At 39.9% G+C, this 25,062-nt stretch overlaps 1 protein-coding gene across 5 annotated transcripts; it reads left to right on the forward strand.

Annotated features, from left to right (window-relative positions):
• Window positions 1–839: 839 nt before the first annotated feature.
• ptk2bb (protein tyrosine kinase 2 beta, b) lies at window positions 840–24,693 on the forward strand. 5 transcript variants are annotated; one of them, XM_081602132.1, is made up of 31 exons: window positions 840–1,087; window positions 1,658–1,724; window positions 7,399–7,634; window positions 7,882–8,060; window positions 8,178–8,265; window positions 8,692–8,771; window positions 8,971–9,033; window positions 9,923–9,977; window positions 10,099–10,239; window positions 10,325–10,399; window positions 11,280–11,381; window positions 11,522–11,639; window positions 11,711–11,753; window positions 11,849–11,883; window positions 11,996–12,040; window positions 12,136–12,233; window positions 12,310–12,391; window positions 12,478–12,578; window positions 12,700–12,815; window positions 14,238–14,338; window positions 14,448–14,537; window positions 14,681–14,885; window positions 21,875–21,983; window positions 22,093–22,152; window positions 22,233–22,355; window positions 22,442–22,870; window positions 23,425–23,449; window positions 23,534–23,568; window positions 23,661–23,789; window positions 23,926–24,006; window positions 24,156–24,693. In XM_081602132.1, the coding sequence occupies exons 3-31, from the start codon at window positions 7,437–7,439 to the stop codon at window positions 24,372–24,374; spliced, it is 3,225 nt and encodes a 1,074-aa protein (XP_081458258.1). In that variant the 5' UTR covers window positions 840–1,087; window positions 1,658–1,724; window positions 7,399–7,436; the 3' UTR covers window positions 24,375–24,693. The 5 variants fall into 5 exon arrangements, with proteins under 5 accessions (XP_081458258.1, XP_017157794.1, XP_081458260.1 ...); XM_081602134.1 differs by lacking the exon at window positions 1,658–1,724 and having other exon boundaries at window positions 841–1,087; window positions 22,442–22,594; window positions 22,835–22,870; XM_017302305.2 differs by lacking the exon at window positions 1,658–1,724.
• The last annotated feature ends 369 nt before the right edge of the window (window positions 24,694–25,062 follow it).

Genomic DNA, 25,062 nt, shown 5'->3' on the forward strand with positions numbered 1-25,062 from the left:
TCAGTTCTGTCAGGAGGAACGGGAAAACATTTACACAAATTGTTGTTAAAAGCTTGTGACTGGGTAAGAAAATCATTTAACCTGGAGTTATACTATTTACACTGTACTGAACACAGTGGAAATGTATGTAGGCTTATGAATATGAGAGAGGAAATTGAAATAATTTGGGTGATCCTAGTGACATAAAACAGGAAATGAATTAGTACGACACTACAAAAAAAAAAAAAAAAAAATTCCTGTTTCAGCTCTCTTGTTTGGAGCTGAAAGGCATGTTGGGGTGTCTCTACTTCCTGTCCAGAAACCTGCTTAAGAGTCACTCCAGGGACAAGGCAGTGGGTGTTGTCACAGACTCATCATCTCTTCTTCATCAACTTTTTTAACTGCTGTTTTCAGGCACAACATGAATAGAATAAGTTGTTCCACGATTTTCTAATTTATATAAAATTGTTTACATTTTTCTGACATCACGATTTATCATTTATTGTCATTTATCGTGTGTCACATTATCAATATTTTAACTGAATGAAGCAAAAACTGGAACAATTCTTAAGCACACACCACCACCTGCTGGGCAAGATGTGTAATCGCAACTGAGGGCTTAAAAAATAAAAGACGGAAAGCGGAAAGAACCAATGCGCAAGAATTAGAACATAATTGAATGAAACAGTTAAGACTTCATTTTCAGTCTTCATTTTTCTTAATGAGTCTTTTAAATTAACACCAGTATTTAATTTTGTAAAACATATGTTGCGTCGATTGCAGTTACGTTACAAAATGTTTCGTACTTATTAGAAAAGCTTCTTTTGGAGGAAAAAAAAATGAAGGAAGACTAAGATGAAAAATTTGGGTGCTTTTGCGGTATAAATGAAGCCACATTCCGCTGTGTTCAGTTAGGAAGCTGAGATTCCTGAAATAAGGAAGTGGAGCCACCTTATTTGAGGACCGTAGAGGTGAGGGAGTGGCCACCTGACACCTTCTGCTCCACTTTCTGACATTCTGTTCGACTTGATCGCTCCTGGAGGGATTTATATACTTTTTTCTCCCTTTTTATCAAGCTGTTGTCCTGGGAGAAGTTCAGTAGAATCAGGTAAGAGTCGAAATTAGTCTATGCCTCTGCTTCTCACCAACGAAAATAGTCTTCTCTTAGAGTTGTTTACAAAAAGGGCAAAGTTTATGGACGTCCAAAAAAAAAGGAATGAAAGTCGAGATGAATTGGTTTTGTGCGCTGTTTCTGTCTACTTTTTTTTTTTAATGTTGACTTTCTTCAGAAAAAAAAAGCAAACTGCGTAATTATATCTCGCAACTTTTGTTGTACTGTTAAGTATTACTTATGGTGATTGTAACGGCACAATGTGAAACTCAAGGTGCTTTTTTATAACCACAGAGGAAGAACTATGTTCCAGAGCAAAGCATGTCTGTGCAGGTGAGGAGGCAGCCGGGCGCATTCCAGGCCCTGGGGTCATAATGTTGCGATATATAGACCCCTTGCTATCTGTTCAGGGCAAAGGCATGGCTGGATGAGTGGACTGGGTTTGGATATGCGCCTCCAGAATTACAGTTCTATATTAAGGATTAGAAATTTATCATAGAAAGGAAAGATGAAGATCCTGACATGTGTTTTAACATTGGTTATCTCTGAAATGTCACTGGTTTCTAGAAGCAACAAAGAAAGAAAGAAATCCTAAAAAAGTGATAAGAAGCTCTGACATACGGAGAACAGCACTGTAAGTACCAAGAAGTGCCATCTGATTCTCTGTTAGGGTGGAACAGATGCTTGCACAGGCCGGGGTGCATGTCTTAACAGATTTTTTGTGTTTTTCTTTGCAACACCGAGCTGTACCTGGGAATAAGGACACTATACTGAGAGATAGGGCTGCAACAGGGAGGCTCTACTCTGTTAAACAAATGGTGTTTTTAATGCTGATGTAGTTAGGAATTTAAATTAAGAATCGTCTTCACATTTTGGTTTCTAAAACAAACAAAAACACTAATAGTGTTAATATGCACTAAGGAATGTGTTATTTCTCAGAGAAGGTCTGTTTTTTTGTTTGTTTTCCTAGGCTGAAAGTACCTTTCAACTCAAGTAGGACAACTTTTAAATATTTTACTGATTTATAAAACTTTATCACTTTTTTTTTGTAACTTGAAAGTTTAATATGTTTTCATTGAAAAAAAGTACTTACATTATTGTGAAAAAGGGAACACAAAAAGTTTGTGGTTTTCAAACCTTTTTGTATACTCAGAAACCTAATAAAATGTTGTTTGTATTTAACCCTTTTTACTCTGACTTTTTACCCAAACTGCAGGCAGATCAGTGATAAAATTGTGGAGAAGTTTAAAGCAGCACTAATTTATCAAACTGTCGCTCAACCTGGAGTGTCTCGCGTAACCCAGAAGCTACAGTGGCATGGCTAGACTGGTTGTGTGTGTTGCAAGAAGCTGGTCCATCACATGCTGCGTTCCACACTGTATACATGAGCTTCCTCTTTCCTCAAGCCTTGTTTAATGTTCCTCCTTCTCTGTCGGCTGCTGAGGAATTTCACTCTCTTCTGTCACTGTTCCCTCATGAAGATACTGCATGTTTCAGTACAACTTGACTGTTCACAACAAGGACACAGAGTACTTGGGCAAGTATTATCTGTAAAAAAAAATGTCTGACTGATGAATATCCCCACTCGTTGTCCTTCTGACGTCTCTGTAGCAGAGAGGTGTTAAAAGAGTTACTTCACACCACTTTGGTCTCGTAAGAAGAAGAAGAAGAAAACAAACAAACCTTCCTGGTAAACATTTGTTACCATGAAAAGCATCAGCAAGAGATTAATGAAGGAAGGCAGCATGTGCTAACTCTAAGACCAGTAGGTCAGTTTTTCCACATCGTTGTTGGGAAAAAAACTTAGAGAAAACTTCAAATGCATTTTTAATAAACACAAACAGTAGTTTTGTCAGTTTTTCAGATTAACTGGGGGGTATTTTTTGTGTATCAAAGTTAACAGAAACAGTGCTGTGTACTTTCCAGATATAAATAGATATAATATTTACTTTTTGTGAGCCCGAGTCTCATACAACAGTTGACAAAATCAATTAAAAGAACAAAGCAAAGGCCTTGCTTACAAGGAATGTCTGAATTCACAAATGATTATGAATTCAAATGAAATGAAACTATGATTCATTTGTTACAACAAATGAATCATAGTTTCAAATTCTGGTTAAGAGGTTCCTAGAGGAAATATCTGTTAAGTGAAAAAAAATATCTGTTAACTTTTGTCTCAAAGAGAGACAAAAAGAAACTTTATTTCCAGAAAAACCAAGTTACTTTGCTTGACCTGCTAAAACAAAAACCAGAACTGAAAACCAAACATGGCTTTCTGACACAACAGACTTTTAATAACTAAACGTTATTTCTTCAACTTTTAGTTGAAGAAATAAACAGATGTGCTAGTTTGTCAAAATGTTTATCATCTTTCCGCATAAGTTGACAAAAAAATAAATAAAAACATGTTATGTGACTCTCAACTTAAATAAAGTAAGTGCATTTCACTTAGATTCATTTTATAGCAATTTCACTTGTGGGTGTTAACTATATGTGATGTCTCTAAGTAGCAAGAATCACCTTATAGATTTTATTTGACATGTCTAAAATTGACATCAAATTGCACATAATACTGTGTGTTGTTGTAACATAACTTACTAAAAGCCACACATTTTCTTTTACTATTAAATGCAAATCATATTGCAGATGATTATCAGTTTGGGAGAGTCAGTAACTGTCAAGTTCTTAGTCAAGTTTACTCTAAACATAAACCATAACACACTAGCAAAACCAAACTGAGACCATAGCATTGTGAGCTGATAGGTTGACTTGTAAGTCATCTGAAAGTGTGCTTCAAATATAACCCAGCTAGAAAACCACAAATGACTACACAGAAGTATAACTTGTATAACTTTCAAGGGTAACAAGTATAACTTGCTGATATTAAGCACATATTATCCTACTATTATACACTGAGTATTGTGCATAATACCACTTTCCTGATGGCATAAAAGTGTAAACTAAAAGAAAATCGCAAAGATACATTTGGAGCAACACTGAAATTTTAGCGCCTTGCCTTAGGTTGTTGACATGTGTAGCTTGTAGCCTACTGAAGTATTTGCCCTGCTCCAAATGACTTGATGTGGGAGTGTTTTATGTACAAAAATACCAGCTTTGTACAACATTTTCCCTCTTCTTTGTAGAATTATTTTCATTCAGCCACATTGGAGGGTTTAGGATGAAACCTAGAGCGTCTCAGTCTGATGTAAGTCTGAACTTCCAATAGTCTAATTCAGAGACGAGTTTGCTTGTGTGCGTCTTGTCGTTGTCCAGCTGCACAGCTCCCTGAGCGAATAGTAATGAAGACGGCTGGAGTTTATTCATCAGGATTTATTGGCAGAGAGCTGCACTCATTCTTCCATCAATTATTGCATGCCATAAAGCAGGTCTAGATAATTACATAAGAACCACCATGCTATACTGCCACTAGGAGAATATCAACTGTGGTAGTTTTATACCATATGCTATGCAATGAAGACCTTTAAAAAGGTCTTGCTCACTATTCTGGTGTCCATCAAGCTGATTTTTTTGTGTTTGTTTGTTCAGCAATGGTACAGTTTACAGCCCGTCTTTTATTGCCCTTTGGTTTAGAGTTTAATTCTTTGCCAGTCCAACACAGGGCAACAAAGACTCTCTCAACCATTCACTCTAAGAGCAATTTTAGAATAGTCAAGTAATGTGAAATCTTGTTTTTGGACTGTGGGAAGAAGTGAGGGTGTCTGGAGAGAACCTACACATGGAGAACATGCAAACTACATGCAGAAAGACCCCAAGCAACAGTACACGCCTAGTTATGAGGCAAGAGGGACAAAAAAAAGCCCATCGTTTGCAAACGAGCCAGATATTGACATAATAAGCTACACTTTTCCCTTCTCGCATCCACATTTTCTGCTCTTCTATGTGTATACAATTTCTTTCTTTTTCCTGGAGAAAAATATTCTGTTCTGCTGAATATTTTGGCAGAACAGCTTTGGCAATGCTCCAAACACCGGATCTGAGTGTTTACTAATTGTTTTTGTCCAGACCGTGTTTATACACACCGCATTCTTTATGTATTAATCTGCAGGACAGTTAAAAGAAAAAAAAGTAAAACCAGTTGCCGAAGCCCTCCCCCCCCTCTGTTGGTCTTCCACCAGATGATGGTGCAACATTCTTTGCTCTCATCCTCTCAGCTTGTCTCCCTCTTCTGTCTTACACTCGCACACATAAACACGCCTACATGATCCTGCTGGGGAATTTGTGGCCCCAGGCTAACAAAACACAACCTAACAGCGGTGGAAGAGCCGCTGAGAGAAACCAACACAACTCGGGCCGCTCACAGCGGCCTAACAGCATGGAGCTGCTCAGTTAGGACGTTTAAAAGGCTCTTTCCTCACCAGCGGGGTTGCAAGGTGGGTATTGGCAGACATTTCGTGGTGAGCTTACATGTCTTTGCAAGATTGTTTCTAAATGTGCTGACTCAAAGAGTCGCAGGAAGTTTTCGGGCAGAGAGACTCTTAAAGTAAGTTAATTTCTAAGAGCATGTTTCTTATGCATTCACTGGAGGTGTGTTTTTTTTTTTTTTTTAGACTGAGAAATACAATTCAAGTTGACGGTTTCAATATGTGCATTTGTGTAGCAGTACGATAAAGATTTATGATCATTTTTACAATCGCTGACCCTGGTCATGTTTGTTTTTAAACCAGGTGGTCAGAGGGTAATTGGCGTCTGGGAATAGAGATTCAGAAATTCATAGAGGATGGTGGTGGAAACAAACGCTTGAAGCCAGAAGGTTTATTGTGATTCTACGCTGGGAATAAACAACGTTAAGAAAAACTTTTATTTATTCCATGTGGTGAAATTTGTAGAAACCAGCAGAAAAGAGAGAAAAGTGGTGCAAACGTAGTATTGTAACTTCACAAATGTACTACACTAAAGTACAGAATGTTGGTATAGTCATTTAAGCTAAAGAAGAATAATTTAGTTACTTCACCAAAACATTTTGAATGCTGTTATTGATGTACTGAAAATTAGTTTCCATTCTTAAATTGAATTGAAATTATATGTGGATAGGCCTTCACTTGTAAACAGTGCAGGGCCTTATTTATTATTATTATTTTTTTTATCTTTATGAATCACTTCCTGTCATTATATCTTGAACATTCCTCTCGGAATGTGCTGTCCTCACATTTCTGTACACACTTGTAAGATTTGTATATGGTAAGAAATCATGGACAAAGTTTGAGCTTTGTAATTTAACAGATGTTTCAGCTGCTCAATGTAATGATGGCAGAGAAACAACCTAACTTTCTAGGAAGCTCTTTGCCTGCTGTGATCGGTGGCCATGCACACAGATTCCAGAGTGGAGAACTAGCTGTAGCTTAGCAAAGAGCATAGAGGAGTGTGTGAGCGGCACATACATGCAGTGATTGGTAGCGCTATTGAGGGTCTTAGCGCTCATCCTGACTCTTAATTGTTTTTTTCTGTCCGGGACTGCTGTATCTCTGAAAATGACAATAGGAGTCAAGGAGCTTGTGAAGGAGCTTGATATTTATTTTTTTCACAGATTATCTTTTTCATATTGTACTGTCATAGTGACAGCTTTCACGAATATGTAAAAACATAAATAAAATAAAATAAATATACCATTTATGTAGCTTTAATAACCAATTTTTACAGTTTATCTGCAAAAACGTTGATTTGGAATTTAGTCACTCTTTAAGTGCCTTGCCCAGTGGCACATCTGAATGTAGCTTAAGGAACATAGAATCAAACCCACAACCTTCATTTTGCCTGTGAACTGCTCTTCCCACTGAGCCCCAGTCATTAACACTAGAGATAATGGTGACACCACTGCAGCTGGTGGTTTGATGTATTGTTTTTGTAGCGTATGCAGAGATATTTTGAGAAAAGGCGGCCACTTCCATATTGTAATTCCAACAGCGGTGAAAGATTAGTTACAAATGAAAACTTGACTTCCTTGCTGAATCCCTTTATTGCTGGTCCAACAGCTGACAAATTTTGCAGGTCTGCACTTGACATCACAAATATGCAAAGAATGCGATCTTTGGATCTTAGAAACAAAAGTTATGAATCATTGCACCCACAAGGCACAAGATGGCAGGGTGAATACGACATGAAGGTTATAAAACATGACTGTGTTTGCATGACAAACTGAGTCAGGGAACACAGTGTCTTTTAGTGGTATTGTCATTGCAAGTTTGTAATTTTTTTTATTAATGGCAGTCTTTAAAACCTACCTGTTTCAGTCGAATGTCTTCAGTTTTCCTTAAATCAAATGCTTTCTTATTTCTTTATTTGGTTGAAAGGATGATGCGGGCGTGACGACGCCAACCCGGCTCTGACGATGTACGAGGTGATGTCTGGTGACACCCTGGCCTGGAAAGGAGCCAGTCCAAGACAAAGCAGCACAGATCCCAGCCCCGAAAACGAGATTACTGGGGAGGGAGGGCCAGTAAAAATCCTCAAAGTGTGCTTCTGCACCAACAACAACCTAGGAAAGAATTTTAAGCTGGTGAAGTGTGACAGCTCCTGGAAAATTCAGGTGAGCGCGTCGTTTTGTAGACGTAGACCTGCCGGAAGGCGGAGTTGAAGATGCTTCTGTAATTGTTTTGATGACAGTTTTTGATACAAAGTGCTAAAGATTTGAAATCAGGGATTCTGCACAAGTCGTAAAACTATTAACATTTGTTTTTTTGTCAATGACGTCTAATAATTTTCTGCTCTACATAAAATTATAGATGATTCAAATGATAAAAAAAAATTGACAGTTGTCTTTAATTTTCCCCCAGGCTATCATTCGCTCCATCCTGATCAGCGGTCGATTGGGACCCAACGTTGAACTCTCAAAATGTTACGGTCTTATGCTGAAGCACTTAAAGTCCGAAGAACTTCACTGGCTCCACCCAGATCTGACCGTGGGCGAGGTCGAACAACGCTACGAGAGTCATCACGTGGAGGCCGAGTGGAGGTCCTGATAGGTTTTTAGGGCTTATTGTAGCAAAAAAATAAAATAAAATTCCGTGATATGAGATTCAGAAATAAAGCATGTCTAGTTAAAATACGTTTCTCCTCCTCTTGTTCGCAGGTATGACCTGAGGATCAGATACATTCCAGTCAATTTCCTGGAGAAGTTTAAAAATGACAGATCCACGTTTCTTTATTTTTATCAGCAGGTACTGAACCCCTCCTCTCTCTCTGTCTTTGCTGTAGCTTACAGAAGTAAAACAATGGAACTACGCCTAACATTGATAAAAGGAAAAGGAAATAAAGGCTGTTATAAAAAAGGTTTTCAGTAACTGTTTAATAAGGCCTGGTGAAAGGAGTGCTGTGGTGGTGCACGGGTAAAACATGACCCACGTATGAAGGCCTTAGTCCTTGCAGTGGTAGTCGCAGGTTCGATTCCCGCCCTGGCGACGTTTGCCGCATGATTACCCTATTTGCAGTCAAACTACTTTCAAATCAAGGTCACTGGAGCCATCAAAACCTTAAAAAAGATGGAAAAAAAACATTACATGGCAAAAATAGATTTATATTTAACTGTTAAGTTATGGCTCACGTTTCTATTTTTCTGAGTGACAGCAGGTAATGTTTCGTTTCAGGTGCGCAGCGACTACATGCAGTGTCATGCCAGCAAGGTCAGCGATGGGATGGCCCTGCAGCTTGGCTGTTTGGAGATCAGGTGAGTCACTGCATTCCTCAGCTCACAAGTCAATGAGTTATTTGAATTCTGGTTGCATTACTTACGGGCTTAACACCAAATGATTTGTTTACCTTTATGTTGTACATGTATTGCATAACATAAAACTACTGTTGAAATAACAGGAGGGATTTGTCTATTTGTATCCAGCAGATACTAACATGTAACTCTGTGTTTGCAGGAGATTCTACAAAGACATGAATGCAAAAGGTCTTGAAAAGAAATCCAACTTTGAGCTGCTGGAGTGAGTTTCTGTTCTAAAGCATTTTCTTTCTTTCTTTTTTTTTATTTTTAAAGAAATGTCTCTCAAAGTGTCCAAAGCAAAAGTTTCAGGTTGTTGAAATCTGTGTGAATGTTACAAAACAGTGTTCTTTGTTAGGTGAGTCAGATGCATAACAGTTTTTTTTTTTTTTTCAACCGAGACAAAATATGGCAAGCAAAAAGCCGCCAACAGCAACAACAGAGGAGACTGTAAAAAAATGTGCAACCTATTCACAAACTGCTCTAATCAACAGAATGGAATGAAACACAAAGAAAAAAAGCTACAAATAATGGGTGCATAGATTTTTACAATTGTTTTAAAAATGAAAAATAACTAGAAGGAATAGAAGATAAAGTCTAAGAGACGAGATGCTCCTGCTTCACTTATAATGCAGAAACATGATCAGGAACATCTAAAGAGTCAGGAAGGATTAAAAAAGGATTTCTAAGTTAAAGAGTTAAGGTGCATTGCAAAAGTATTTGTATTCCTTAAGCTTCTCAGTTTTTCACTTAACAAATTGACTTTACGAACTTTGTTGAAAAGAGTGCTGTAATTGTCATACTTTTCACACATTCCAAACATTTTAGATTTCTAGATTTTAAAACAAGTTAAAAACTATTTAAAAGTGTCCTTTACTTTGCTATCACGCCCTACCTTGTATTGGTCTCCTGTATAAAATTGCTCCAATGTAGGTTAAAGTGTATGGCGGTAATGTGACAAAATGTGAAAAAGGTTCAGCAGTATAGATATGTTTGTTAGGCTGTGTACATTCTCGACAGAGTGACTCACCCAGATTTCGAAAAGCATCTCATTAATGTTTTAGCTAAGCCAGGTACTTAATTAATGTTTTACATTTGTTTGTTTCCTTTAGAAAAGAAGTTGGCCTGGACCTTTTCTTCCCTCAGCAACTGATAAACAGCATGAAGGTGAAACCTCTATCCCAAATATTTGTCTTTTATTTATAGGCACCATGAGAGAATGTATTTATTTTTTTGTTTTTTTTCCTGAAAGTTATACTTTTGATGTCCGTTTGTGATTGTGGTCCAGCCTAGGCAGCTGCGGAAGATGATCCAGCAAACATTTCAACAGTATGCAACCCTGAAGGAGGATGGCTGCATGATCAAGTTTTTTGAGACCCTCAAGACGTTTGCCAGCTTTGATGAAGAGGTCTTTCCATGTGAACTTGTGGTGAGTTGCTGTAAATAACTGCTCATAAAAACTCCAGACACACGTTGTTAATGTTTTCATCGCAAACCTTTCTGTTCATCACCAGCAAGGTTGGAGTTTGTCTGTGGAGCTGGTCATTGGAGGAAGGGGCATTCGCCAACGTTCTCAGAAGGATTCAGCAGTGAGAGAAAAGCTATTTTTACATTTCCTAGCTTGTTTCATACCATAAATATAGATTGTTTTTTATTTACAGGTCATTTTCAGCATTATAATTTTCTATTTTGGTGCTTAGTTGCTGCATCAGCTGCCCAACAATAAACATTCCCAATTTCTTCTGGTGCCTAACAGATTTTAGTGTCTTCTGTTCCCCTGGTTACCATGAGGATTTCTATTTTAGCAACTATGTTGTTTGTTTTCTGTATCTGTGAAACTGTAACTAAATTAACACATCAGCAGGTCTAAATTTTAATTAAATAAAGGAAGAGGGTTTAAGCAAAACGTGTCACTTTTGCCCAAGGGGTGAAAGCGCTGGATGAAACAGCGACGTGCAGCTTCACACTTCACAACAGGTGGCTAAAAGTTCAGTTCACACAGATTAAAAGGCAATTAAATCATTATCATAGTTCACAAATTAAAAATTCAGTGTCACCTAATGCTCCACGCCGGATGTAGGTGTTCCTTTGTCAATTTCTTGTGAGATAACTTTTGAAAAAATGTTATTAAATGTCAGTGGAAAATGTTTCAGTAAGCTTTATTTACCGTTTCAGTATGTCGCCGTTGGCCACGTTTTAATCATCTCGTTTGGTGTAAACTAATATGCAGTGCGTAAAAAATACGGCCTTAAAATGTTGCACCACATTTTTGTGCTTTTCTTTGACAAAAAGCAAATTAAAAGATCTAAAAATATGACCACAAAGCTGCTAATTCAGACTAAATAAGTAGAAATACTTCACTACGCATGTCATGAGGAGAAGTATCTGTTGCTTACAGTTATCAGTAAAAATGTCTCATATCAAAGAATTGTCGTCATAATTGAACTTACCTGTCATTTTGTGCCACAGGCTTTGTTCCTTACTGACTTCAAACAGATAAAGAAAATCCAATGCTTGCCTCAGACCGATGATAAAGCTCTCCTCAACATCAGCGTCGAAGGCGCCAAACAAGTAAGTGAGGCAAAAAAGTTAAGTCTAAAACTTCCTTAAATCAGAGCTTAATGTAAATACAACCAACCAGGGGCGGGGGGGGGGGGGGGGGGGGGAATCAAATGATCTTGTTTATATTTGCATGTTATCCTCTTTAACAGAACCTATCTATCAGTGTGGCTTCGGTTCCTGTAGCAGAAAACATGATGGATCTCATCGATGGATACTGCCGCCTGGAAAATGACACAGACGACAGTGTTATTTACCGACCAAACAAAGGTGTGCTTATCTTACTATTACGAATTCTCTACAAATTGTAAACAAATGTTCTTAAAACGTTTTCGATCTAGATGCCAAGTCTGCACGGGTGTCCCTACCCGACATCCCTACAAGGTGAGAGATGTTTTACTGGATTACTCACTCGACACTTAGAAGAAGCCGTGAATAAAACGTCTGACTAATCTTGTCTTGTTTGTTCTCTCAAAAAGCACTGACACCATCAACTCATCTAGACACAGTATGGGTGAGCCAAAAACTTCACATTTCCTCGAGCATATATCTCTTCTGTGTAATTGTTTAGAAATAAGTGCATGACGCATTTGTTGATTCAATTCTCTCTCCATTTGGATTTTCAGGTTCGGATATTTACTGTGAGATTCTTGATGAGAGGCCAAAATCAGGTTTGTCTGAAGCTGTTAACACTCGTCTCTGCTTAAAATAACAGCAGTTGAAACTCGTTTTGGATCATTAAAACTATCCCGTATTGGGTCCGTAGCGGTGAAATATGGGATTGATAGAAAGGACATCATTCTGGGGCGAATCCTTGGCGAAGGCTTCTTTGGAGAAGTGTATGATGGAGTGTACAAAAGAGCCGTGAGTAACTATTTAGGCTTTACAGGCGCATCTGGAAAACAAATAAACACGACGTGTTTGTTGTTTTGTTGGACAGAATGGCGAGAGGGTCAATGTGGCAGTCAAGACCTGCAAGGACTGCTCATCTGACGTGATGGAGAAATTCATGAGCGAAGCAGGTATACGAATCAGCCTTGGCTGTAAACCATAGAAGAAGCAATGCGGATGAGAGCAACATGTAATATGTACGAGCTTTGCTTGGCAGTTATCATGAAGAACCTCGATCATCCTCACATCGTCAGGCTGATTGGCGTCATAGAGGAGAATCCTGTGTGGATCGTCATGGAGCTTTACCAGTACGGAGAGGTTCGTCCCCAGTCACTGCTTCTGTCTTAAACTGTTTCATGTGGTTTGATTCGGCTCAGTTTTGCCTGATGCCGTATAGGGAAAATGTACCTGAGTGATTAAATTATTAACATTTTTACAGCTCGGTAAATACCTGACTCAGAACCAAAACAAACTGACAAACACAACGCTGGTGCTGTTCAGCCTGCAGATCTGCAAAGCCCTCGTCTATCTCGGGGGGTTCAACATGGTGCACAGGTGAGAAAAGGATTAAAAGATGAACATAAATGCAAGTTCTTCTTCTATACAAAGTCGAAAGGTGTGTTTCTCTGCATGCAGTTAGTGTATTTTAACTTTTCGTGACAGCATGTGTCAGTTCTGCATGTCAGTTCCTCGGAATATCAGAAACCTAAATTAAGGCAAGAAAAATAAAAAAAAGAACTCAAAGCTACACAAGAGAGAAGCTAGATGGCACTGTGGCTTCACCCCAAATACTGTGATCAGCCTCACAGTCATTTAAAAAAAAAAAGGTTTTTTAATATTTATATGTAAGAATTGTGGCGTATAACCATGTAAAGTCAAAACAATGTGTTTGGCCTCATTCCAGTTTGCAACCCCTTCAGGTCAACATTTCTAATACATTTTAGATTTACAGATCTGAAGGAGTAGAAGGAGTCCTTGTAGTTCTTCAACTAACTTCACAAACAGAGCAATTAGCTACTGTAGATAAATCAGAAATCAAAACTTTTATTTATAATTTCATCCTATCTGATGCCCAAACTCAAAAATAGAATGAAAAAAAGGATTTTTAAAATGATCTGTCATGTGTTTTTTTCAGTTAATATGCAGGTGAAAGCAGGGTTTATATAGGACATAAAATGATAAGCTTGTGCTCTCTATATTATGCTTTATTTTTCTGCATAGGTGGAAATAAATAGGCAAAAAAAACAAAACAAACAAAAACATGTGATTTTCAAATAGTTGCCACAAGTAGCCACTAGTATTTCATCAACTTCTACCCAGGATGTTGTAATGAACATTTTTCATATCTCATGACCATATGTGAAAATCAGAGCATAGATGAGTCTGTAAATGAAGAACTTTGCCTTTTGGGTTATCTCAACGTTTAACACAACATAAGAAATCAGTGCCAACATTACTGCAGACAAGTCTATCCATCATAAACCAGACACTTGAGCTGATGGAACCTAACTTAGCAAACACATAAAAAATAAGAATAAGTGCCAAACTACAATAATGTTGCTTTTGACAGGGATTACAGAACATCAGTATTTCATATTAATGAAATAATTACCACGACGATGTAATAAGAATTGTAAACATTTTTTTTCCTTGAAGTTAAAATACGGACCATGAGGCAGAACAATTGAGTCAGTCATGCTACTGGAAGAAAAAGAAATACTAAATGTTATCAGCAGAGTCCAGGCAGCCTTTGACGGCTCCAAGCTTCTGTGAAAGAGAAAACACTGACAAAAAGAAATGTTCACCTGCCTAAAAAATGTAAACATTCCTTTCTCCCTGGTTTGATCCAGTCGATCTGAAGGTGAATTATTTTTTTCTTCCTCAAGGACAAGCTTCTCATTGATCCAAATATTCGTTTAATGATATTCCTCCTACTCCTGTTTCATTTTCATCTTTTGTTTTTTCGTTTGCGTTCAGGGATATTGCTGTTCGGAACGTGTTAGTTGCAAGCCCAGACTGTGTAAAGCTTGGAGACTTTGGTCTGTCGAGATATATCGAGGATGAAGAATATTATAAAGGTAACGGAGAAGATGATACAAAGATTTCTATCAGAAGATCTGGGTGGTTAAGCTGAAGTGTAACCTCTGACCTTTGGCTCAACATGATCTTATGGTGGTTTCTCCACAGCTTCTGTTACTCGATTACCAATCAAGTGGATGGCCCCAGAATCCATCAACTTTAGACGTTTCACCTCAGCTAGCGATGTCTGGATGTTTGGTGAGCTCAGAGACGCATTTTCAGATTTCCTTTATAGTCCTCTGCTTTATATCTATAATGCTTAAAGCTTCTCTTCGTAGTTCTGTCTCAGAGTGAAAATGCCTGAGTGTGTATTCTGTTGTCTTGTGTGCATCGCGCTGCAGCTGTGTGTATGTGGGAGATCATGAGCCAAGGGCAGCAGCCGTTCTTCTGGCTGGAGAACAGGGACGTCATCAACCAGCTGGAGCAGGGCATCAGATTGCCCAAACCAGAGAACTGCCCTCCAGCTCTTTACTCACTCATGACGCGCTGCTGGTCCTACGACCCCGGAGAGAGACCCAGCTTCACCGAGCTCGTGATCAAGATTAGGTATTTATTTTTTTTTAAAATGAACAAAAGACGCAGGAAGAGAAACATGATGCTTTCATGATCTCCTTCTGTATAATTTGTGATTTTTTTTTCTATTGAGAAAGGTTCTTACTACATTCAAATTAAAATATTTTATTTTATGAACAATGATAAAAAAATATAATAGAATAATTCAGAGAAACATAAAATACTCCTGTAAAAAAATATAAAAACAAGTTACAAACTGTTACGGCCCCCCCTTTTGTGAGGAGGAGGGGAGTAACCCGACAACCACAAAAACTTGACAGAGTCCAGGTGAATGTTTTAAAAAAGAGGGATTTATTGATAAAAATCCCAGAAGGCTTGTACAAACTGTGGGGGAGAAAGGGGCGGTTAGGTGGTGCCAAATCAAAGAAAATAATAAAACAAAACAGGGCCTAACTACCATCTATGCTAAAGAAAAGAAATAGAAAACAAAAACCCTGCCTACCTAATCTAACAAAAGTTTCCACCAAAACTTTACATGGGTGGCACCCACCTACTTACCTAATGTTTCTAACAGAAAAACACCTACGTGATGACATGTACAGGGTACCCCAAACTTACCTCGCCCTCTAACTCCCACCACAAACCTTCACACCAAGAGCAACAAGACATGCGTCAGGTAAAGTCAGTTCCCCCTCAAGAGATCTCCGGCTGGGATGCTTATATAAGGCCTCCCTGGATGCTGATTGGGCCTTGGTTGACGAGGATCAATCAGGAGAGATTGACACCAGCTTTCCTTACTACCTGTGAAGAGACAAACAAAAGAGAGGGGGAGGGGAAAGAGAAACAAACAGCCTGACAGGCATGTAACACCCCCACCCTTATAAGTCCAAACAAAAATGTTTGGAATGCTCAAGATAAAAAAAAATGCAAGCTCAAAATGCACGTGACAAAGCATCTGCTAACACATTCTCTGACCCCTTTTTATGGCAGATCTTGAGGTTGTACTCCTGAATGATCAAAGCCCACCGCATAAGTCTTTGATTCTGATTGTACATCCTGGAAAGAAAGACAAGTGGGTTATGGTCTGTGAAGACAGTGATGGGTTCCACACTCAAGCCAAGGTAAGCTTCAAAATGCTGTAACGCCAAGAGTAGTGCAAGCGCTTCCTTCTCAATGGTAGAATATCTACTTTGATGAAGATTAAACTTCCTTGAGAAGTAGCTCACAGGATGCTCTATGCCATCTTTATCATCCTGTAGAAGGACAGCTCCTGCCCCAACAGCACTGGCATCTATGTCCAGCTTAAATGGCAAACTGAAATTTGGGGCGGAAAGAACAGGAGAACACGAGAGCAATCCTTTTAGCTGTTCAAAAGCATACTGACATTCATCAGACCAAGTAAAAGGTTTAGAAGGGCTGGTCAAAGTTGTTAAAGGAGCAGCTACGGTGGAAAAGTTTTTACAAAAGCGACGGTAGAATCCTGCCATCCCCAGGAATCGACGGAGCTCCCTTCTGCTTGAAGGAACCGGAAAGTCAGAAATGACTTTAACTTTTGCATCCACAGGACACACTTTTCCTCCACCAACTTGTTGGCCAAGATAGAGAATGGTACCTTTACCAAACTCACACTTTGAAAGGTTGAGTGTTAGTGAGGCAGTTGAAAGACGTTTAAAGACCTCAAGCAAAGCTGCCAGATGGTTAGGCCAGTCATTTGAGTATACAACTATGTCGTCTAGATATACTCTGCAGTTTGGCACATCTCCCAGTACTTTATTCACAAGCCTTTGAAACTTAGCTGGAGCATTACATAGCCCAAAAGGCATCACTGTGTACTGGAGAAAACAGTCTGGTGTGACAAAAGCTGAGACGTCAGAGGCCTGTTTTGTTAGAGGTACTTGCCAATACCCTTTCAGCATGTCAAGTTTAGTGACAAATTTTGCTGGTCCAATTTCATCAATACAGTCTTCAATGAGAGGCAACGGGTGTGCATCAAGGACTGTTACAGCATTCACCTTACGAAAGTCTGTGCAGAACCTTGGACTTCCATCAGACTTCATGTCTAATAGACACGGAGAACTCCATGGGCTGCAACTCTGAATGGCAAGTCCATTTTTAACAAGGTACTCCACTTCCTTTTTCATAACCTCCCTCTTTGTGGGATTGACACGGTATGCCCTCTGCTTTATAGGTGCAGGATTGACAAGAATAATGTCATGAGACACCACATTAGTCTTGGTAGGAACATCCCCAAACAGACATTGGAAGTCTGATATGAGTTTTGTAATGTCCTCCACTTGGTCATCTGATAAATGTGCCAGATAGTCCGGCAGGTTAGCCAGTATTTCACCATTACTAAGCCTTGCAACTTGTGGTGGATCTTTACGCATTACCATATCCTCCTCAGCCAACTTTGAAACACATGTTACAGGGGAAATGGCTTCAACCTGACTCTGGGTTGCTTGGTCAGTCCCCCTTGAATGATATAGTTTCATCATATTGACATGACAAAACCTGGTCTTACGGCGACGATCTGGGGTTTGAATAATGTAGTTCGTTTCACCAAGTTTCTTTTCTACCACATATGGTCCAGAGAACTTAGTTTCCAAAGAAGAGCCAGGGATGGGTAGCAAGATCAAAACCTTATCACCAGGGTGAAATTCACGAGTGACTGCTTTCCGGTCATAATGTTGTTTCATTTTGACCTGCTTTGAAGCCAAGACATTTTGCGCAAGAGCACAAGCTGCCTGAAGTCGCTCTCTCATCTTTGAAACATACTCTGGAATACTTTTTACAGAGTGAGAGGGTGAGATTAGCTTGTCTTTAAGGACATTTAAAGGTCCCCTAACCTCATGTCCAAACACAAGTCCAGCAGGACTACAACCTAAAGTGTCTTGCACTGTTCCACGCACGGCAAATAACAGAAATGGGATACCTTCATCCCAGTCCCTCTCTGTATCCATACAGTATTTTCTCAGCATTGCTTTTAATGTCTGGTGAAACCTTTCAAGGGCGCCTTGGCTTTCAGGGTGGTAAGAGCTTGAAGTTACATGCTCCACACCCAGCTGTTTTAGTGCCTGGGCAAAGGTCCTAGACATAAAGTTTGTGCCCTGATCAGTTTGGACAACCTTGGGAAGACCAAATATTGAAAAAAACTTTACCAAAGCTTTGGTAACCATGGGAGCTGTGATCCTCCGCAGGGGCACGGCCTCAGGAAACCTGGTGGAAGCACACATCATTGTCAAGATGAATTGGTTTCCACTTCTTGACTTTGGCAAAGGCCCCACACAATCCACAATCACTCTTCCAAATGGTTCACCCATGACTGGAATTGGGCACAACGGAGCAGGAGGTATAATCTGGTTTGGCTTGCCTGCAACTTGGCAAACATGGCAAGTACGACAATAAAGTGAAACATCAGACTTGAGACCTGGCCAAAAGAAGTGTTTGAGAACATTGTTATAAGTTTTATTTATACCCAAATGCCCCGACAGTGGATGATCATGTGCTAATGCTAGCACCTGCATGCGGTACCTCATTGGCACAACCACCTGATAAATAGTACTCCAGTCCTCCAAGATTTCACCAGCCCAGCGTCGCAACAGAAGACCATCATCAAACACATATGCCACCTTCTTTCCCTGGGCTTCCTCCTGGGTAAGAACAGAAGAATGACATTTCAACAGAGTCATGTCCTGTTTTTGAGCAGCAATGAATTCCTCTCTGGAAGCAGGTAACTTCATCATATCTGGACCTGGAAGAGGAGATGCATTTTCAGACTTGTTAAGTTCAGTCTCTGATCCAGCAGCTTGAGTCTGCTCTGCAGCAAGAAAAGAGTCAGACAAATCAAGACTGTATTTCTTTGACTGGGCCCGCGTGACCACACAAGCAGGGAAAACGTTAGGCATTGGTTCAAAGTCCACGCTTGTGTCAGGTCTGTCCAACACCTCAGGCACAGGTAATACCTTTCCGCCAGCCAAGTCATTCCCCAGAATGAGATCAATCCCCCTTATGGGCAAGGCGGGAAGGACAGCAACCCTGCAAAAACCACTCACAAGAGTCGAGTTAAGGTGGATATTATGCAGTGGTGCAGATACAAAAGTCATTCCAATACCTTGGACAACCACTTTGGACTGACAAGATGACATGATGGGTAAAGACAGAATACCCTCCCGAATGATTGTCTGGGAACCGCCTGTGTCCCTCAGTATTTTTACTTGTCGGCCATCCTTTGGATCCCCTGTCAAGGAAACAAGACCCTGGGTAACAAAGGGTATGAAACAGGGATCTAGTTCATCCTCATGTTTAGCAGGCTGTTTGCTGGAGGGTGACACATTTTTAAGCAACCCAACACCTTTTGTCTGTGCTGCCAAAGCCTTGCTCTTTAATGAAAGGCAGTCAGCAATGACATGGCCTTTTTTATGGCAGTAAAAGCACTCCCTTACATCACGTGGAGAAAGTGGTGGTTGCTTAGCCTTAGCTTCTGACTGAGTGGGGTCAGATTTTTGTTGACGAATGTTCAAAACTTTATCTGCACGAGGTACAGACACAAATACATTCTTGTGGGTCAACATAAACTCATCAGCGACAATAGCTGCTTTAGACAAAGAGGCCACCTTTTGTTCATTCAAGAAAACCACCAGTCTTTCAGGCAACATGTTCTTAAAGTCTTCCAACAGAATTAGTTGGCGAAGGGATTCAAAGTTACCTTTAACCTCACTTGCAGCACACCATTTATCAAAAAGTAGTCCCTTCTCACGTGCAAACTCCACATAGGTCTGGCCATTAGACCTCTTTTGGTTCCGGAATTTTTGCCTGTAAGCTTCAGGTACAAGTTCATAAGCACGCAAGATTGACTTTTTCAGCACATCATATTTCATGCCGTCTTCTGTTGACAGTGATGAAACAACCTCCTGTGCTTTACCTATGAGCTTGCACTGCAAAAGCACAGCCCACATCTCCTTTGGCCACTCTAGTGCCACAGCAATCCTCTCAAATGCATTGAAGTAAGAGTCCACTTCTGACTCCCTAAACACAGGCACCAAAGCAATATTCTTGCTGACATCAAACTTGTTTTTATCTGACACCACCTGTGGAGAATCAGAGTTCACAGATGAACGAGGTGGTGAGTTTCCACGTGAAAGCCTCATAGCTTCTACCTCAAGCTGTTTCAATTTAATCTCCTTTTCGGCTTCAATTTCCAACTTGCGCATTTCAAGTTTGAAATCAAACTCAGCTTTTCTTACCAACTCCCTCTCCTGTGCCTCCAACTGTAGGCGAGCCAGCCGAACCTTGAGTCTGACATTACCACTGGAGCCACTGAGCTCTGGTGACACCGGATCGAACCGTGGTAAAGTCGCAGGGGGCGCCTGTGGCTCTGCCAACCCCTTTGGGGGAGTTTCCATTACAGCAACTCCATCTTTTGAAGGAGGGAGTCCTAGATCAACAGAAGGAACAGCACAAACATCTACATCCATTTTACTTGAGTCTGCTAGGACTTTAATCTCAATCAGTTTTTGAACAACAATGCTTTTAATTTCAGCTTTTGAAAAGTGTTTTTTCACTGAAATGTCAAAATGTTCAGCCAGACACAACAAGTCGTCCTTACGACACAGTTCCAGCTGTTCATGGCTAGGAGCCTGTACGAATTCCTCTAAGCTGAAGCTCATTTCTAAACAGACACAAGGATCTCTCAAATTATTGTGGATGTCTACAGCTCAGGGAAAATGGTGATCCCGGACGAGCCCCCACTTGTTACGGCCCCCCCTTTTGTGAGGAGGAGGGGAGTAACCCGACAACCACAAAAACTTGACAGAGTCCAGGTGAATGTTTTAAAAAAGAGGGATTTATTGATAAAAATCCCAGAAGGCTTGTACAAACTGTGGGGGAGAAAGGGGCGGTTAGGTGGTGCCAAATCAAAAAAAATAATAAAACAAAACAGGGCCTAACTACCATCTATGCTAAAGAAAAGAAATAGAAAACAAAAACCCTGCCTACCTAATCTAACAAAAGTTTCCACCAAAACTTTACATGGGTGGCACCCACCTACTTACCTAATGTTTCTAACAGAAAAACACCTACGTGATGACATGTACAGGGTACCCCAAACTTACCTCGCCCTCTAACTCCCACCACAAACCTTCACACCAAGAGCAACAAGACATGCGTCAGGTAAAGTCAGTTCCCCCTCAAGAGATCTCCGGCTGGGATGCTTATATAAGGCCTCCCTGGATGCTGATTGGGCCTTGGTTGACGAGGATCAATCAGGAGAGATTGACACCAGCTTTCCTTACTACCTGTGAAGAGACAAACAAAAGAGAGGGGGAGGGGAAAGAGAAACAAACAGCCTGACAGGCATGTAACACAAACTCTGACAAGAAATGACAGATATCATATACATGTATTATACTGATAATGTATATTTATTTTAATACATAGTGTTGCAAAATAGTTTCAACTAAAACTAACACTTTTTTCGACTATTTAAGACACGATACAAACATTTGCAATATCCATGACAGGTTACTTGCTGTTGGTTGTTTAAATTTTTCATCATGTAAACCATATTTCTCAAATATGCTATACAAATAAACTTGAGGACCAAAAATGCACCCCATGTTGAACTCCAGTAGTACTACTAACTTTGCCTAATTTAGAATTACAAATGAAAACTAAAGATCAGTACCTGTTTAAGTACATAAACATAAAGCTAGCTGAAAAGGTTTTTGTGTGGCCAACTATATCCAAGGTCAAAATCTAGTCTTTCCTTAACAGCTTCCCATCAGAATTCATCTATAGGAACATAAATAGAGTTACGGTTCTTCTGTCTAAATGCTTAAGAAATAAAATAGATCATGCAGCTGTTGACATTTCTTCCCCAGAGTTAATATCACTGACTCACCCATTTACTTTGAATCTCTTTTATTCAATTGTCAGTAGTTGTTCAATTGTATGTAAATGTTTCAAGTTGGAACTTCAAAGGTCACTTCAGTTTACAAGATCGTAAATCCCGTCGCGTCTTTCAGTGACGTCCACAAGATGGAGAAGGAGCTGGACGTAGAGCGAGAAAGAGACAGAGCGCGCGCCACCAAGTTTCTGGAACCAAAGGTCAACTTTGCAGATGCTCCCCCCAAGGTATAAAAACTTGTTTGTTTTATTTTTGTTTTAACATATTATAACAAAAAGAAATAATAAAAATGTCTGGTTTAATGCACTCACTTACCTTTTTCACCCTTTACTGAAGCCCTCAAGGACGAAGCCAAGCCGATTTGGGAACGCGCTCAGTATCGGTCTACATATTCAGGTGTGTAAGTTTAGCCAAATAACCCCAGGATATTTACAGGATTTTTACAGTCTGACTGATCTTCTTGTGTGTCCGTGCAGCTGAATGAAGCCCTTTGTGCCAGCTCACCAGACCTGGCCAGCCCATGTGAATACCAGTCCCCGATTGACTCCAGAAACACGCTCGCTCTGCCGGTCAGGTCCCCCCGTCGCCGCAGTGTGGGGGTAAGATCACGATAACGAAGCTTTCTTCTGACATGCAATAAATGCCATCTATTTAGAGTTAAAATAAACTGTCATCTCTGCATTAGGAGAGCGAGTTTTTTCGGATGGAGCCAAACAGCAGGGAGGACGCCCAGCGGCTGTGGCAGAGAGAACGGCAATACATGCAGGAGACTCTGCGGATCCAGAAAGAGCAGATGATGGAGGATAAGAAGTGGCTGCAGGAGGAGGAGAGACTCCTGGTGGGAAACAGAGCATCTTTTGCTTTTGTCGACTCCCTCTCTGTGTCCCTGTGTCCCTCTTCTCACCAGTTCAATGTTACCCTGGAGTCTGAGTGGAACAAGGCGCCTTTAAATAGAATAAAAACTTTTGTCCAACCTCGACGCGCCACTAGCGTTAGACTGAATGTTCCCCTGATAACAGTGCAAACGAAAGGCCCCATGTCTTTATTCTGTAAAATGAACCTGCCTGTTCTTTTGCAGGACCCCATGGGACAAGATGACTTTCCCATTGCAGAGGTAAGTGTCCACGTGTGCAAAATAAAATCCCAGTCAGATTAAATGAAGTTAGCAGGTAGTAACTTCGGACTATTTACCACACTTTCTAAACGAATACGCAGCTGAGTGAGAAAGCATGTTGGTTTTGTTACGTACCAGAACAAAAAAGTGCACAATTGTGAGGATGAATCGTTTTTCTCTGAAATTACAGCTGCGAGTCTTACGTTGCAGTTGTGCCTTGCTCTTCCAGGTTTTGGATGAAAACTTTTACACATATACAACAGAAAACCCAAATGTGATTATAGCTTGACAAGATCTGAAAAAACTCAAGAGGTGTAAATACTTTTGCAAAGTTCTGTGCAACAAAGATAGGTTACATTCTTTAGGCATTTTTTTTGTGAATAACTGGAACCAAAGATCCAGCCAGTAAAATTACAAAATTAACAACTTGATAAAAGTTCCTCTTGTCGGATGCGCACATTGGGAACTGCTTAAGCTGACGTGTTTTTTTTTTTTATTCTCGTTTACTTTCTGTACTTATCTGATTGTCTTCGTGTTTGTTTTTGTCTTTATAGCCAATTGAAGATGAGAGTGAACATGGTAAGGACTAAGACAAATTACTGTTTTACATTCAATTGTTTTCCTTTTTTGTTGTCCTGTAACAAATCTGTCTTTCCCACACAGCACCACCTGAGAAACCCCCCCGACTCAGAGCACAGGTACGTAGACGGTTGTACCCTTCTTAAGTTTTTTTGTGCTCATTCAAACAGATTGATTAATAAGCTTTTCCTGAATGAATATTCCACTTCAGGCCACAGCAGAGATCGACCGTTCCGACGATAAAGTATACCAGTACGTTATGGACTTGGTCAAAGTTGTTGTCCAACTCAAGAATGACATCACCGAGCTGCAACCAGAACAATACATCTCCATTGTCAAGGTACACTGAGACAAATTACCTGCCCTCCTCCTCCGCTTTGTAGGTCGTTGTTGTTTTATTGGCCAATTTAAAATGCAGAGGAAAACCTCCTGAGTCACAGAGCTGATTCATTTTCTTTATTGATCTCTCCGCACAGTCTGTTGGGATGGCCTTACGAGATCTGATCCGCAGTGTGGATGATGTGCTGCCGAGTTTACACGAGTCGATTCGGACCGAGGTATTGCTTTATTGTACATACGAGTCAAACACACTGCTACTAATATCCTTACCTTGAATGCACAGAGGTAAATAAACACCAAATTTAAAATGAGGCCAACTTTCATTTGATCAGATCCATTCCCTTTTTTGTCTTTTTTTTTTTTTTAGATTGAAGGTACCCAGAAGCTGCTCAACAACGACATGGCCGAGCTGATCAGCAAAATGCGCCTGGCCCAGCAGAACTCCATCACATCTTTAAAGGAGGAGTGCAAAAAACAGATGCTGGCTGCTGCTCACACTCTGGCCATGGACAGCAAGAACATGTTGGATGCTGTGGACCAAGCAAGAGTCAGAGCTAATATAGCCAAACCAGCTGCACCAGAGTGAACTGCTTTGTTTTTTTCTTTCTTTTTTTTTTTTTAACTGACTTTTTTCTTGTCTCTCTAAAATAACATTTGGACCTCAGAGAGTTTGGTTTTGATAAATCTGAGCCAAAGTCAGCCTCTGGTTCTTTGGGGAACCATCGGTGTGTAAATGAGTGATGTGTTTAAGTGACACTGTCAAAGTAAAATCAAAAATCCACACTATTTGATAAGATATTTTTAAAAATTGCAAAAAACGGACTTGCGTGTAATGATCTTCAATGGAAGTCTATGTTGAGACATTTATGTTAAGTTGGAAATTAAAAATCTTTGTAAATACAGAATGTGTCCTTTATTTAATCCTTGATAGCCACAAAGGAAAGGTTTTACTTTTCCAAAGAAAACATAGTCCTACTAGAAGACCAGGGAATATTGTAACCTGTTGATCCAAACATTTTATTCTGGGTGTTGCCAGTGTTTTTTCAAGATGGAACAAAAGAGTAAATAAAAAAGAAAGTAGATAGATAATCTACGGAAAAAATGAGCTCCACTTACTTGTCCTCCTGCTGAAATACACCGCTCCCACTTCAGAAACAACTGGTCAAATCAAGGAAGAATGTCTTATTAATGTCAATAATGCTTGTGTGCATGTTGCTCACAGAGGAGCTGAAGGAAATGATGGCTAAGAGAAAACAAAAAAGTAAACAGAGGAG

Source organism: Poecilia reticulata, chromosome 21 (genome assembly GCF_904066995.2).
Source record: "Poecilia reticulata chromosome 21, P_reticulata-male-v2, whole genome shotgun sequence".
In the NCBI taxonomy this organism is placed as follows: domain Eukaryota; kingdom Metazoa; phylum Chordata; class Actinopteri; order Cyprinodontiformes; family Poeciliidae; genus Poecilia; species Poecilia reticulata.